We start from the raw sequence: 15,560 nt of genomic DNA, 5'->3' as shown, positions 1-15,560 counted from the left end.
CGCAAATAAATGCTTCAGAGTTCAAGTAACAGAGACATCTCAACATCAATTGTTCAGAGGAGACTGTGTGAATCAGGCCTTCATGGTCGAATTGCTGCAAAGAAACCACTACTAAGGACACCAATAAGAAGAAGAAGAGACTTGCTTTGGCCAAGAAACACGAGCAATGGACATTAGACTTGTGGAAATCTGTCCTTTGGTCTGATGAGTCCAAATTTGAGATTTGTCTTTGTGAGACGCAGAGCAGGTGAACGGATGATCTCCGCATGTGTGGTTCCCACCGTGAAGCATGGTGGAGGAGGTGTGATGGTGTGGGGGTTCTTTGTTGGTGACACTGTCTGACACTGTCTATTCTATGCTATGCTATACTATTCTATGCTATGCTCTGCTATGTCATGTTAAGGTTTCCCACACTGTGCAGGAATAAAAGCTGAAGTTAGGCTCGCTGTCTTCAGACATATTGTGTATTGACCCTATTATTGTCTTGATGTTGTCGTGCGATATTTTTTCCTATTACACAGTTCATATCTATATACAACAACCACACCAGCTTCCACAATCACACCGACTATCCCACCAGTTTCCACAATCCCACCAACTATCCCACCAGTTTCCACAATACCACCAGCTTCCACAATCCCACCGACAATCCCACCAGTTTCCACAATCCCACCAACAATCCCACCAGCTTCCACAATCCCACCAACATTCCCACCAGTTTCCACAATCCCACCAACATTCCCACCAGTTTCCACAATCCCACCAACTATCCCCCCAGTTTCCACAATCCCACCAGCTTCCACAATCCCACCAACATTCCCACCAGTTTCCACAATCCCACCAGTTTCCACAATCCCACCAGCTTCCACAATCCCACCAGCTTCCACAATTCCACCGACTATCCCACCAATTTCCGCAATCCCACCAGCTTCCACAATCCCACCGACTATCCCACCAGTTTCCACAATCCCACCAGTTTCCACAATCCCACCAGCTTCCACAATCCCACCAACTATCCCACCAGCTTCCACAATCCCACCAACTATCCCACCAGCTTCCACAATCCCACCAACAATCCCACCAGCTTCAACAATCCCACCAGTTTCCACAATCCCACCGACAATCCCACCAGTTTCCACAATCCCACCAACAATCCCACCAGTTTCCACAATCCCACCGACAATCCCAACAGTTTCCACAATCCCACCAACAATCCCACCAGTTTCCACAATCCCACCAGTTTCCACAATCCCACCAGTTTCCACAATCCCACCAGCTTCCACAATCCCACCAACTATCCCACCAGCTTCCACAATCCCACCGACTATCCCACCACTTTCTACAATCCCACCAACTATCCCACCAGCTTCCACAATCCCACCAACTATCCCACCAGCTTCCACAATCCCACCGACTATCCCACCAGTTTCCACAATCCCACCAACAATCCCACCAGCTTCCACTTTCCCACCAGTTTCCACAATCCCACCAGCTTCCACAATCCCACCAACTATCCCACCAGCTTCCACAATCCCACCGACAATCCCACCAGTTTCCACAATCCCACCGACAATCCCACCAGCTTCTACAATCCCACCAACAATCCCACCAGTTTCCACAATCCCACCGACAATCCCACCAGTTTCCACAATCCCACCAGTTTCCACAATCCCACTGACAATCCCACCAGTTTCCACAATCCCACCGACAATCCCACCAGTTTCTACAATCCCACCAACAATCCCACCAGTTTCCACAATCCCACCAGCTTCTACAATCCCACCAACAATCCCACCAGTTTCCACAATCCCCCGACAATCCCACCAGTTTCCACAATCCCACCAACAATCCCATCAGCTTCTACAATCCCACCAACAATCCCACCAGCTTCTACAATCCCACCGACAATCCCACCAGTTTCCACAATCCCACCAGTTTCCACAATCCCATCGACAATCCCACAAGTTTCCACAATCCCACCAACAATTCCACCAGCTTCTACAATCCCACCAACAATCCCACCAGTTTCCACAATCTCACCGACAATCCCACCAGTTTCCACAATCCCACCAACAATCCCACCAGCTTCTACAATCCCACCAACAATCCCACCAGTTTCCACAATCCCACCGACAATCCCACCAGTTTCCACAATCTCACCAACAATCCCACCAGCTTCTACAATCCCACCAACAATCCCACCAGCTTCTACAATCCCACCAACAATCCCACCAGTTTCCACAATCCCACCAGTTTCCACAATCCAACAAATTTCCACAATCCCACCAGCTTCCAAAATCCCACCAGCTTCCAAAATCCCACCAGTTTCCACAATCCCACCAGCTTCCACAATCCCACCAGTTTCCACAATCCCATCATCTTCCACAATCCCACCAGTTTCCACAATCCCACCAGCTTCCACAATCCCACCAGCTTCCACAATCCCCCCAGCTTCCACAATCCCATCATCTTCCACAATCCCACCAGTTTCCACAATCCCACCAGCTTCCACAATCCCACCAGTTTCCACAATCCCACCAGCTTCCACAATCCCACCAGCGTCCACAATCCCATCATCTTCCACAATCCCACCAGCTTCCACAATCCCATCATCTTCCACAATCCCACCAGCTTCCACAACCCCACCAGCTTCCACAATCCCATCATCTTCCACAATCCCATCAGTTTCCACAATTCCACCAGCTTCCACAATCCCACCAGTTTCCACAATCCCATCATCTTCCACAATCCCACCAGCTTCCACAATCCCACCAGCTTCCACAATCCACCCAGCTTCCACAATCCCATCATCTTCCACAATCCCACCAGTTTCCACAATCCCACCAGTTTCCACAATCCCACCAGCTTCCACAATCCCACCAGCTTCCACAATCCCATCATCTTCCACAATCCCACCAGCTTCCACAATCCCATCATCTTCCACAATCCCACCAGCTACCACAACCGCACCAGCTTCCACAATCCCATTATCTTCCACAATCCCACCAGCTTCCAAAATCCCACCAGTTTCCACAACCCCACCAGCTTCCACAATCCCACCAGTTTCCACAATCCCAGCTGGTGAATGAAGGGCTTGGTAATAATCAGATGATGTCAGTCAGTGATTTTTTTTATTTATTTTTTTTGTCCCATCAACAGGTTAAGAGAGGGAGCCAACAAGGAGATCCTGGGTATCATCGTATCCTACAAAGTCAAAGTGAAGCTTGTTGTGTCTCGAGGCGGGTATGCACTTTACACATACATCTTGGTGTTAGAGTTAGGGTTTAAACATACATCTTGGTGTCAGAGTTAGGGTTTAAACATACATCTTGGTTTTAGGGTTTAAACATACATCTTGGTGTTAGAGTTAGAGTTTAAACATACATCTTGGTGTTAGGGTTAGAGTTTAAACATACATCTTGGTGTTAGGGTTTAAACATACATCTTGGTGTTAGAGTTTAAACATACATCTTGGTGTTAGAGTTTAAACATACATCTTGGTGTTAGAGTTTAAACATACATCTTGGTGTTAGATTTAGGGTTTAAACATACATCTTGGTGTTAGAGTTAGGGTTTAAACATACATCTTGGTGTTAGAGTTTAAACATACATCTTGGTGTTAGAGTTTAAACATACATCTTGGTGTTAGATTTAGGGTTTAAACATACATCTTGGTGTTAGAGTTAGGGTTTAAACATACATCTTGGTGTTAGAGTTAGGGTTTAAACATACATCTTGGTGTTAGGGTTTAAACATACATCTTGGTGTTAGATTTAGGGTTTAAACATACATCTTGGTGTTAGAGTTAGGGTTTAAACATACATCTTGGTGTTAGATTTAGGGTTTAAACATACATCTTGGTGTTAGAGTTAGGGTTTAAACATACATCTTGGTGTTAGGGTTTAAATATACATCTTGGTGTTAGATTTAGGGTTTAAACATACATCTTGGTGTCAGAGTTAGGGTTTAAACATACATCTTGGTGTCAGAGTTAGGGTTTAAACATACATCTTGGTGTTAGAGTTAGAGTTTAAACATACATCTTGGTGTTAGATTTAGGGTTTAAACATACATCTTGGTGTTAGAGTTTAAACATACATCTTGGTGTTAGCGTTAGGGTTTACACATACAATTTTGGTGTTAGAGTTTAAACATACATCTTGATGTTAGAGTTAGGGTTTACACATACATCTTGGTGTTAGAGTTTAAACATACATATTGGTGTTAGAGTTAGGGTTTACACATACATCTTGGTGTTAGCGTTAGGGTTTACACATACATCTTGGTGTTAGGGTTTAAACATACATCTTGGTGTTAGAATTAGGGTTTAAACATACATCTTGGTGTTAGAGTTTAAACATACATATTGGTGTTAGATTTAGGGTTTACACATACATCTTGGTGTTAGGGTTTAAACATACATCTTGGTGTTAGGGTTTAAACATACATCTTGATTTTAGGGTTTAAACATACATCTTGGTGTTAGAGTTAGGGTTTAAACATACATCTTGGTGTTAGATTTAGAGTTTAAACATACATCTTGGTGTTCGAGTTTAAACATACATCTTGGTGTTAGATTTAGAGTTTAAACATACATCTTGGTGTCAGAGTTAGGGTTTAAACATACATCTTGGTGTCAGAATTAGGGTTTAAACATACATCTTGGTGTCAGAGTTAGGGTTTAAACATACATCTTGGTGTTAGATTTAGAGTTTAAACATACATCTTGGTGTTAGAGTTAGGGTTTAAACATACATCTTGGTGTTAGAGTTAGGGTTTAAACATACATATTGGTGTTAGGGTTTAAGCATACATCTTGGTGTTAGAGTTAGGGTTTAAACATACATCTTGGTGTTAGAGTTTAAACATACATCTTGGTGTTAGAGTTTAAACATACATCTTGGTGTTAGAGTTAGGGTTTAAACATACATCTTGGTGTCAGAGTTAGGGTTTAAACATACATCTTGATTTTAGGGTTTAAACATACATCTTGGTGTTAGAGTTAGGGTTTAAACATACATCTTGGTGTTAGATTTAGAGTTTAAACATACATCTTGGTGTTAGAGTTAGGGTTTAAACATACATCTTGGTGTTAGAGTTAGGGTTTAAACATACATCTTGGTGTTAGATTTAGAGTTTAAACATACATCTTGGTGTTAGATTTAGGGTTTAAACATACATCTTGGTGTTAGAGTTAGGGTTTAAACATACATCTTGGTGTTAGAGTTAGGGTTTAAACATACATCTTGGTGTTAGAGTTAGGGTTTAAACATACATCTTGGTGTTAGAGTTTAAACATACATCTTGGTGTTAGATTTAGAGTTTAAACATACATCTTGGTGTTAGATTTACAGTTTAAACATACATCTTGGTGTTAGGGTTTAAACATACATCTTGGTGTTAGAGTTTAAACATACATATTGGTGTTAGAGTTAGGGTTTAAACATACATCTTGGTGTTAGAGTTAGAGTTTAAACATACATCTTGGTGTTAGATTTAGGGTTTAAACATACATCTTGGTGTTAGGGTTTAAACATACATCTTGGTGTTAGAATTAGGGTTTACACATACATCTTGGTGTTAGAGTTTAAACATACATATTGGTGTTAGAGTTAGGGTTTACACATACATCTTGGTGTTAGCGTTAGGGTTTACACATACATCTTGGTGTTAGAGTTTAAACATACATATTGGTGTTAGAGTTAGGGTTTAAACATACATCTTGGTGTTAGAATTAGGGTTTAAACATACATCTTGGTGTTAGAGTTAGGGTTTACACATACATCTTGGTGTTAGGGTTTAAACATACATCTTGGTGTTAGAGTTAGGGTTTACACATACATCTTGGTGTTAGGGTTTAAACATGCATCTTGGTGTTAGAGTTAGGGTTTACACATACATCTTGGTGTTAGGGTTTAAACATGCATCTTGGTGTTAGAGTTAGGGTTTACACATACATCTTGGTGTTAGGGTTTAAACATACATCTTGCTGTTAGGGTTTAAACATACATCTTGGTGTCAGAGTTAGGGTTTAAACATACATCTTGATTTTAGGGTTTAAACATACATCTTGGTGTTAGAGTTAGGGTTTAAACATACATCTTGGTGTTAGAGTTAGGGTTTAAACATACATCTTGGTGTTAGATTTAGAGTTTAAACATACATCTTGGTGTTAGAGTTAGGGTTTAAACATACATCTTGGTGTTAGAGTTAGGGTTTAAACCTACATCTTGGTGTTAGAGTTAGGGTTTAAACATACATCTTGGTGTTAGAGTTTAAACATACATCTTGGTGTTAGATTTAGAGTTTAAACATACATCTTGGTGTTAGAGTTAGGGTTTAAACATACATCTTGGTGTTAGAGTTAGGGTTTAAACATACATCTTGGTGTTAGATTTAGAGTTTAAACATACATATTGGTGTTAGATTTAAGGTTTAACATACATCTTGGTTTTAGAGTTTAAACATACATCTTGGTGTCAGAGTTAGGGTTTAAACATACATCTTGGTGTTAGATTTAGGGTTTAAACATACATCTTGGTGTTAGAGTTAGGGATTAAACATACATCTTGGTGTTAGAGTTAGGGTTTAAACATACTTCTTGGTGTTAGATTTAGGGTTTAAACATACATCTTGGTGTCAGAGTTAGGGTTTAAACATACATCTTGGTGTTAGGGTTTAAACATACATCTTGGTGTCAGAGATAGGGTTTAAACATACATCTTGATTTTAGGGTTTAAACATACATCTTGGTGTTAGAGTTAGGGTTTAAACATACATCTTGGTGTTAGATTTAGAGTTTAAACATACATCTTGGTGTTAGATTTAGGGTTTAAACATACATCTTGGTGTTCGAGTTTAAACATACATCTTGGTGTCAGAGTTAGGGTTTAAACATACATCTTGGTGTTAGATTTAGGGTTTAAACATACATCTTGGTGTTAGATTTGGGGTTTAAACATACATCTTGGTGTTAGAGTTAGGGTTTAAACATACATCTTGGTGTCAGAGTTAGGGTTTAAACATACATCTTGGTGTTAGGGTTTAAACATACATCTTGGTGTCAGAGTTAGGGTTTAAACATACATCTTGGTGTTAGAGTTAGGGATTAAACATACATCTTGGTGTTAGAGTTAGGGTTTTAACATACATCTTGGTGTTAGAATTAGGGTTTAAACATACATCTTGGTGTCAGAGTTAGGGTTTAAACATACATCTTGGTGTTAGGGTTTAAACATACATCTTGGTGTCAGAGTTAGGGTTTAAACATACATCTTGATTTTAGGGTTTAAACATACATCTTGGTGTTAGAGTTAGGGTTTAAACATACATCTTGGTGTTAGATTTAGAGTCTAAACATACATCTTGGTGTTAGATTTAGGGTTTAAACATACATCTTGGTGTTCGAGTTTAAACATACACCTTGGTGTCAGAGTTAGGGTTTAAACATACATCTTGGTGTTAGATTTAGGGTTTAAACATACATCTTGGTGTTAGATTTGGGGTTTAAACATACATCTTGGTGTTAGAGTTAGGGTTTAAACATACATCTTGGTGTCAGAGTTAGGGTTTAAACATACATCTTGGTGTTAGGGTTTAAACATACATCTTGGTGTCAGAGTTAGGGTTTAAACATACATCTTGGTGTTAGAGTTAGGGTTTAAACATACATCTTGGTGTTAGAGTTAGGGTTTAAACATACATCTTGGTGTTAGATTTAGAGTTTAAACATACATCTTGGTGTTAGATTTAGGGTTTAAACATACATCTTGGTGTTGATGTTTAAACATACATCTTGGTGTTAGAGTTAGGGTTTAAACATACATCTTGGTGTTAGATTTAGGGTTTAAACATACATCTTGGTGTTAGAGTTAGGGTTTAAACATACATCTTGTTGTTAGAGTTAGGGTTTAAACATACATCTTGGTGTTAGAGTTTAAACATACATATTGGTGTTAGATTTAGAGTTTAAACATACATCTTGGTGTTAGATTTAGAGTTTAAACATACATCTTGGTGTTAGATTTAGGGTTTAACATACATCTTGGTGTTAGAGTTTAAACATACATATTGGTGTTAGAGTTAGGGTTTAAACATACATCTTGGTGTTAGAGTTAGAGTTTAAACATACATCTTGGTGTTAGATTTAGGGTTTAAACATACATCTTGGTGTTAGAGTTAGGGTTTAAACATACATCTTGGTGTTAGAGTTAGGGTTTAAACATACATCTTGGTGTTAGATTTAGGGTTTAAACATACATCTTGGTGTTAGATTTAGGGTTTAAACATACATCTTGGTGTTAGAGTTAGAGTTTAAACATACATCTTGGTGTTAGATTTAGGGTTTAAACATACATCTTGGTGTTAGAGTTAGAGTTTAAACATACATCTTGGTGTTAGATTTAGGGTTTAAACATACATCTTGGTGTTAGATTTAGGGTTTAAACATACATCTTGGTGTTAGAGTTAGAGTTTAAACATACATCTTGGTGTTAGATTTAGGGTTTAAACATACATCTTGGTGTTAGAGTTAGAGTTTAAACATACATCTTGGTGTTAGATTTAGGGTTTAAACATACATCTTGGTGTTAGGGTTTAAACATACATCTTGGTGTTAGAATTAGGGTTTACACATACATCTTGGTGTTAGGGTTTAAACATACATCTTGGTGTCAGAGTTAGGGTTTAAACATACATCTTGGTGTCAGAGTTAGGGTTTAAACATACATCTTGGTGTTAGAGATAGGGTTTAAACATACATCTTGGTGTTAGAGTTTAAACATACATCTTGGTGTTAGAGTTAGGGTTTAAACATACATCTTGGCGTTAGAGTTTAAACATACATCTTGGTGTTAGAGTTAGGGTTTAAACATACATCTTGGTGTTAGATTTGGGGTTTAAACATACATCTTGGTGTTAGAGTTCGGGTTTAAACATACATCTTGGTGTTAGAGTTAGGGTTTAAACATACATCTTGGTGTTAGGATTTAAACATACATCTTGGTGTCAGAGTTAGGGTTTAAACATACATCTTGGTGTTAGATTTAGGGTTTAAACATACATCTTGGTGTTCGAGTTTAAACATACATCTTGGTGTTAGAGTTAGGGTTTAAACATACATCTTGGTGTTAGATTTGGGGTTTAAACATACATATTGGTGTTAGAGTTAGGGTTTAAACATACATCTTGGTGTTAGAGTTAGGGTTTAAACATACATCTTGGTGTTAGAGTTTAAACATACATCTTGGTGTTAGAGTTAGAGTTTAAACATACATCTTGGTGTTAGATTTAGGGTTTAAACATACATCTTGGTGTTAGGGTTTAAATATACATCTTGGTGTTAGATTTAGGGTTTAAACATACATCTTGGTGTTAGAGTTTAAACATACATCTTGGTGTTAGAGTTAGGGTTTAAACATACATCTTGGTGTTAGAGTTAGGGTTTAAACATACATCTTGGTGTTAGAGTTTAAACATACATCTTGGTGTTAGAGTTTAAACATACATCTTGGTGTTAGAGTTAGGGTTTAAACATACATCTTGGTGTTAGGGTTTAAACATACATCTTGGTGTTAGAATTAGGGTTTACACATACATCTTGGTGTTAGAGTTTAAACATACATCTTGGTGTTAGAGTTAGGGTTTACACATACAGCTTGGTGTTAGAGTTAGGGTTTAAACATACATCTTGGTGTTAGAGTTAGGGTTTAAACATACATCTTGGTGTTAGAGTTAGGGTTTAAACATACATCTTGGTGTTAGAGTTTAAACATACATCTTGGTGTCAGAGTTAGGGTTTAAACATACATCTTGATTTTAGGGTTTAAACATGCATCTTGGTGTTAGATTTAGGGTTTAAACATACATCTTGGTGTTAGGGTTTAAACATACATCTTGGTGTTAGATTTAGAGTTTAAACATACATCTTGGTGTTAGATTTAGAGTTTAAACATACATCTTGGTGTTAGATTTAGGGTTTAAACATACATCTTGGTGTCAGAGTTAGGGTTTAAACATACATCTTGGTGTTAGAGTTAGGGTTTAAACATACATCTTGGTGTCAGAGTTAGGGTTTAAACATACATCTTGGTGTTAGGGTTTAAACATACATCTTGGTGTCAGAGTTAGGGTTTAAACATACATCTTGGTGTTAGAGTTAGGGTTTAAACATACATCTTGGTGTTAGAGTTAGGGTTTAAACATACATCTTGGTGTCAGAGTTAGGGTTTAAACATACATCTTGATTTTAGGGTTTAAACATACATCTTGGTGTTAGATTTAGAGTTTAAACATACATCTTGGTGTTAGATTTAGGGTTTAAACATACATCTTGGTGTTCGAGTTTAAACATACATCTTGGTGTTAGAGTTAGGGTTTAAACATACATCTTGGTGTTAGATTTGGGGTTTAAACATACATCTTGGTGTTAGAGTTAGGGTTTAAACATACATATTGGTGTTAGAGTTAGGGTTTAAACATACATCTTGGTGTTAGAGTTTAAACATACATCTTGGTGTTAGAGTTAGGGTTTAAACATACATCTTGGTGTTAGATTTGGGGTTTAAACATACATATTGGTGTTAGAGTTAGGGTTTAAACATACATCTTGGTGTTAGAGTTAGGGTTTAAACATACATCTTGGTGTTAGAGTTTAAACATACATCTTGGTGTTAGAGTTAGAGTTTAAACATACATCTTGGTGTTAGATTTAGGGTTTAAACATACATCTTGGTGTTAGGGTTTAAATATACATCTTGGTGTTAGATTTAGGGTTTAAACATACATCTTGGTGTTAGAGTTTAAACATACATCTTGGTGTTAGAGTTTAAACATACATCTTGGTGTTAGAGTTAGGGTTTAAACATACATCTTGGTGTTAGAGTTAGGGTTTAAACATACATCTTGGTGTTAGAGTTTAAACATACATCTTGGTGTTAGAGTTTAAACATACATCTTGGTGTTAGAGTTAGGGTTTAAACATACATCTTGGTGTTAGGGTTTAAACATACATCTTGGTGTTAGAATTAGGGTTTACACATACATCTTGGTGTTAGAGTTTAAACATACATCTTGGTGTTAGAGTTAGGGTTTACACATACAGCTTGGTGTTAGAGTTAGGGTTTAAACATACATCTTGGTGTTAGAGTTAGGGTTTAAACATACATCTTGGTGTTAGAGTTAGGGTTTAAACATACATCTTGGTGTTAGAGTTTAAACATACATCTTGGTGTCAGAGTTAGGGTTTAAACATACATCTTGATTTTAGGGTTTAAACATGCATCTTGGTGTTAGATTTAGGGTTTAAACATACATCTTGGTGTTAGAGTTTAAACATACATCTTGGTGTTAGAGTTAGGGTTTAAACATACATCTTGGTGTTAGAGTTAGAGTTTAAACATACATCTTGGTGTTAGATTTAGGGTTTAAACATACATCTTGGTGTTATGGTTTAAATATACATCTTGGTGTTAGATTTAGGGTTTAAACATACATCTTGGTGTTAGATTTAGGGTTTAAACATACATCTTGGTGTTAGGGTTTAAACATACATCTTGGTGTTAGGGTTTAAACATACATCTTGGTGTTAGGGTTTAAACATACATCTTGGTGTTAGATTTAGGGTTTAAACATACATCTTGGTGTTAGGGTTTAAACATACATCTTGGTGTTAGAGTTAGAGTTTAAACATACATCTTGGTGTTAGATTTAGGGTTTAAACATACATCTTGGTGTTAGGTTTTAAACATACATCTTGGTGTTAGAGTTAGCGTTTAAACATACATCTTGGTGTTAGAATTAGGGTTTAAACATACATCTTGGTGTTAGAGTTAGGGTTTACACATACAGCTTGGTGTTAGAGTTAGGGTTTAAACATACATCTTGGTGTTAGAGTTAGGGTTTAAACATACATCTTGGTGTCAGAGTTAGGGTTTAAACATAAATCTTGGTGTTAGGGTTTAAACACACATCTTGGTGTTAGATTTAGGGTTTCAACATACATCTTGGTGTCAGAATTAGGGTTTAAACATACATCTTGATTTTAGGGTTTAAACATACATCTTGGTGTTAGATTTGGGGTTTAAACATACATCTTGGTGTTAGAGATAGGGTTTAAACATACATCTTGGTGTTAGAGATAGGGTTTAAACATACATCTTGGTGTTAGATTTAGGGTTTAAACATACATCTTGGTGTTAGAGATAGGGTTTAAACATACATCTTGGTGTTAGATTTAGGGTTTAAATATACATCTTGGTGTTAGAGTTTAAACATACATCTTGGTGTTAGAGTTTAAACATACATCTTGGTGTTAGAGTTTAAACATACATATTGGTGTTAGAGTTAGGGTTTAAACATACATCTTGGTGTTAGATTTAGGGTTTAAACATACATCTTGGTGTTAGATTTAGGGTTTAAACATACATCTTGGTGTTAGAGTTAGGGTTTAAACATACATCTTGGTGTTAGATTTAGGGTTTAAACATACATCTTGGTGTTAGAGTTAGGGTTTAAACATACATCTTGGTGTTAGAGTTAGGGTTTAAACATACATCTTGGTGTTAGAGTTTAAACATACATCCCGGTGTCAAAGTTAGGGTTTAAACATACATCTTGGTGTCAGAGTTAGGGTTTAAACATACATCTTGATTTTAGGGTTTAAACATACATCTTGGTGTTAGAGTTAGGGTTTAAACATACATCTTGATTTTAGGGTTTAAACATACATCTTGGTGTTAGATTTAGGGTTTAAACATACATCTTGGTGTTAGAGTTTAAACATACATCTTGGTGTTAGAGTTAGGGTTTAAACATACATCTTGGTGTTAGATTTAGAGTTTAAACATACATCTTGGTGTTAGAGTTAGGGTTTAAACATACATCTTGGTGTTAGAGTTAGGGTTTAAACATACATCTTGGTGTTAGAGTTAGGGTTTAAACATACATCTTGGTGTTAGATTTAGAGTTTAACATACATCTTGGTGTTAGAGTTAGGGTTTAAACATACATCTTGGTGTTAGATTTAGAGTTTAAACATACATCTTGGTGTTAGAGTTAGGGTTTAACATACATCTTGGTGTTAGAGTTAGGGTTTAAACATACATCTTGGTGTTAGAGTTTAAACATACATCTTGGTGTTAGAGTTAGGGTTTAAACATACATCTTGGTGTTAGATTTAGGGTTTAAACATACATCTTGGTGTTAGAGTTAGGGTTTAAACATACATCTTGGTGTTAGATTTAGAGTTTAAACATACATCTTGGTGTTAGAGTTTAAACATACATCTTGGTGTTAGATTTAGGGTTTAAACATACATCTTGGTGTTAGATTTAGGGTTTAAACATACATCTTGGTGTTAGAGTTAGGGTTTAAACATACATCTTGGTGTTAGATTTAGAGTTTACACATACATCTTGGTGTTAGAGTTAGGGTTTAAACATACATCTTGGTGTTAGAGTTAGGGTTTAAACATACATCTTGATTTTAGGGTTTAAACATACATCTTGGTGTTAGAGTTAGGGTTTACACATAATATCATAAGATGGTTAATGTTAATGTAATGAATTAGTATTCTAATTCCTAATTCTATGTTACTGTATTGCTGAGGTAAAAAAAAAAAAAAAACTGACAATGTTTCATTGATTTCAGACTCTTAGGAGATCTTGCAACGAGGTAAACAGAGATGTTTCTGTAATGACGTTGCATGCCAATACTGGTGGCTAGCGTTGTAGTGCTATTTGTTTTGCTGAAGAGATGTACATATATATACTCTACGTGTTATACAGAGCAGACTGTAATATTAGTATAATAATACAAGATGTAACATACATTGAAATGCTAATTCATAAACTTGTTTGTTCATCATACATCAATCATCTACATGTAGTTTCATTTTCTTTTCCAGTGATGTCCATGTTGAGCTCCCCTTTACGTTAATGCATCCCAAACCAATCGAAGATGCAATCTACAGAGATGGTATGTTTCTACTTTTATGCAGTATTTTCAGTTCATAAGTTTTCAATGTCTTTCTGTTTTCAATCAATCAACAAAACCTTTCTTGGTCTAAAATGATGAATTATAATGGTCCATTAATTGTATTTCAGCTGCAGACGAGGCGCCAATAGACACAAACTTGATAGAATTTGACACAAAGTAAGAAGCTCTACTCCTGGTCTTTCTGTTAGTTTAACACAGTATAACACAGTCACCCTGTTTGTCTGTCTGTCTGTCACTCTAACATACTGGGCCTTGTTGCTTGCTGCCTCTGCTTACTGCCTGCTGCTTACTGCTTACTGCCTGCTGCTTACTGCTTGCTGCTTACTGCCTGCTGCTTACTGCCTGCTGCTTAGCTTACTGCTTACTGCCTGCTGCTTACTGATAGCTGCTTACTGCCTTCTGCTTGCTGCTTACTGCCTGCAGCGTACTGCCTTCTGCTTACTGCTTACTGCCTGCTGCTTACTGCCTGCTGCTTACTGCCTTCTGCTTACTGCTTACTGCCTGCTGCTTACTGCTTACTGCCTGCTGCTTACTGCTTACTGCCTGCTGCTTACTGCCTTCTGCTTGCTGCTTACTGCCTGCTGCTTGCTCCCTCTACTTGCTGCTTACTGCCTGCTGTTTACTGCCTGTTGCTTACTGCCTGCTGTTTACTGCCTGTTGCTTACTGCCTGTTGCTTACTGCCTGCTGCTTACTGCCTCTACTTGCTACTTACTGCCTGCTGTTTACTGCCTGTTGCTTACTGCCTGTTGCTTACTGCCTGCTGCTTACTGCCTCTACTTGCTACTTACTGCCTGCTGCTTACTGCCTCTACTTGCTACTTACTGCCTGTTGCTTACTGCCTGCTGCTTACTGCCTCTACTTGCTACTTACTGCCTGCTGCTTACTGCCTGTTGCCTTCTGCTTAATGCCTGCTGCCTTCTGCCTGCTGCTTACTGCCTGTTGCTTACTGCCTGTTGCTTACTGCCTCTACTTGCTACTTACTGCCTGCTGCACCACTTGTCCTCGTCAATAAAACATGACTTCACTTCCTCCTGTTTCATTTCCTCTCTATAACAACCCATCTCTGGTCATACAGCCTAACAGCCCATCTCTGACCATACAGCCTAACAGCCCATCTCTGACCATACAGCCTAACAGCCCATCTCTGACCATACAGCCTAACAGTCCATCTCTGACCATACAGCCTAACAGCCCATCTCTGACCATACAGCCTAACAGCCCATCTCTGACCATACAGCCTAACAGCCCATCTCTGACCATACAGCCTAACAGCCCATCTCTGACCATACAGCCTAACAGCCCATCTCTGACCATACAGCCTAACAGCCCATCTCTGACCATACAGCCTAACAGCCCATCTCTGACCATACAGCCTAACAGCCCATCTCTGACCATACAGCCTAACAGCCCATCTCTGACCATACAGCCTAACAACCCATCTCTGACCATACAGCCTAACAGCCCATCTCTGACCATACAGCCTAACAGTCCATCTCTGACCATACAGCCTAACAGCCCATCTCTGACCATACAGCCTAACAGCCCATCTCTGACCATACAGCCT

General features: G+C 38.0%; 1 protein-coding gene across 1 annotated transcript in view; it reads left to right on the top strand.

Moving 5' to 3' along the window:
- LOC139383019 (arrestin, beta 1) overlaps positions 1-15,560 on the top strand; it is a 60,299-nt gene that overhangs the window by 42,246 nt on the left and 2,493 nt on the right. Inside the window, exons 12-15 of the mRNA XM_071127313.1 lie at positions 3,160-3,243; positions 13,648-13,671; positions 13,904-13,974; positions 14,103-14,151. Of these exons, the coding sequence (XP_070983414.1) occupies positions 3,160-3,243; positions 13,648-13,671; positions 13,904-13,974; positions 14,103-14,151 (228 nt within the window). The remainder of the gene's footprint in view (positions 1-3,159; positions 3,244-13,647; positions 13,672-13,903; positions 13,975-14,102; positions 14,152-15,560) is intronic.

This window comes from Oncorhynchus clarkii, chromosome 24 (assembly GCF_045791955.1).
Source record: "Oncorhynchus clarkii lewisi isolate Uvic-CL-2024 chromosome 24, UVic_Ocla_1.0, whole genome shotgun sequence".
Classification (NCBI taxonomy): domain Eukaryota; kingdom Metazoa; phylum Chordata; class Actinopteri; order Salmoniformes; family Salmonidae; genus Oncorhynchus; species Oncorhynchus clarkii.
The sequence above is the reverse complement of the archived record's forward strand: the minus strand, read 5'-3'. Positions and strand labels throughout refer to the sequence as shown.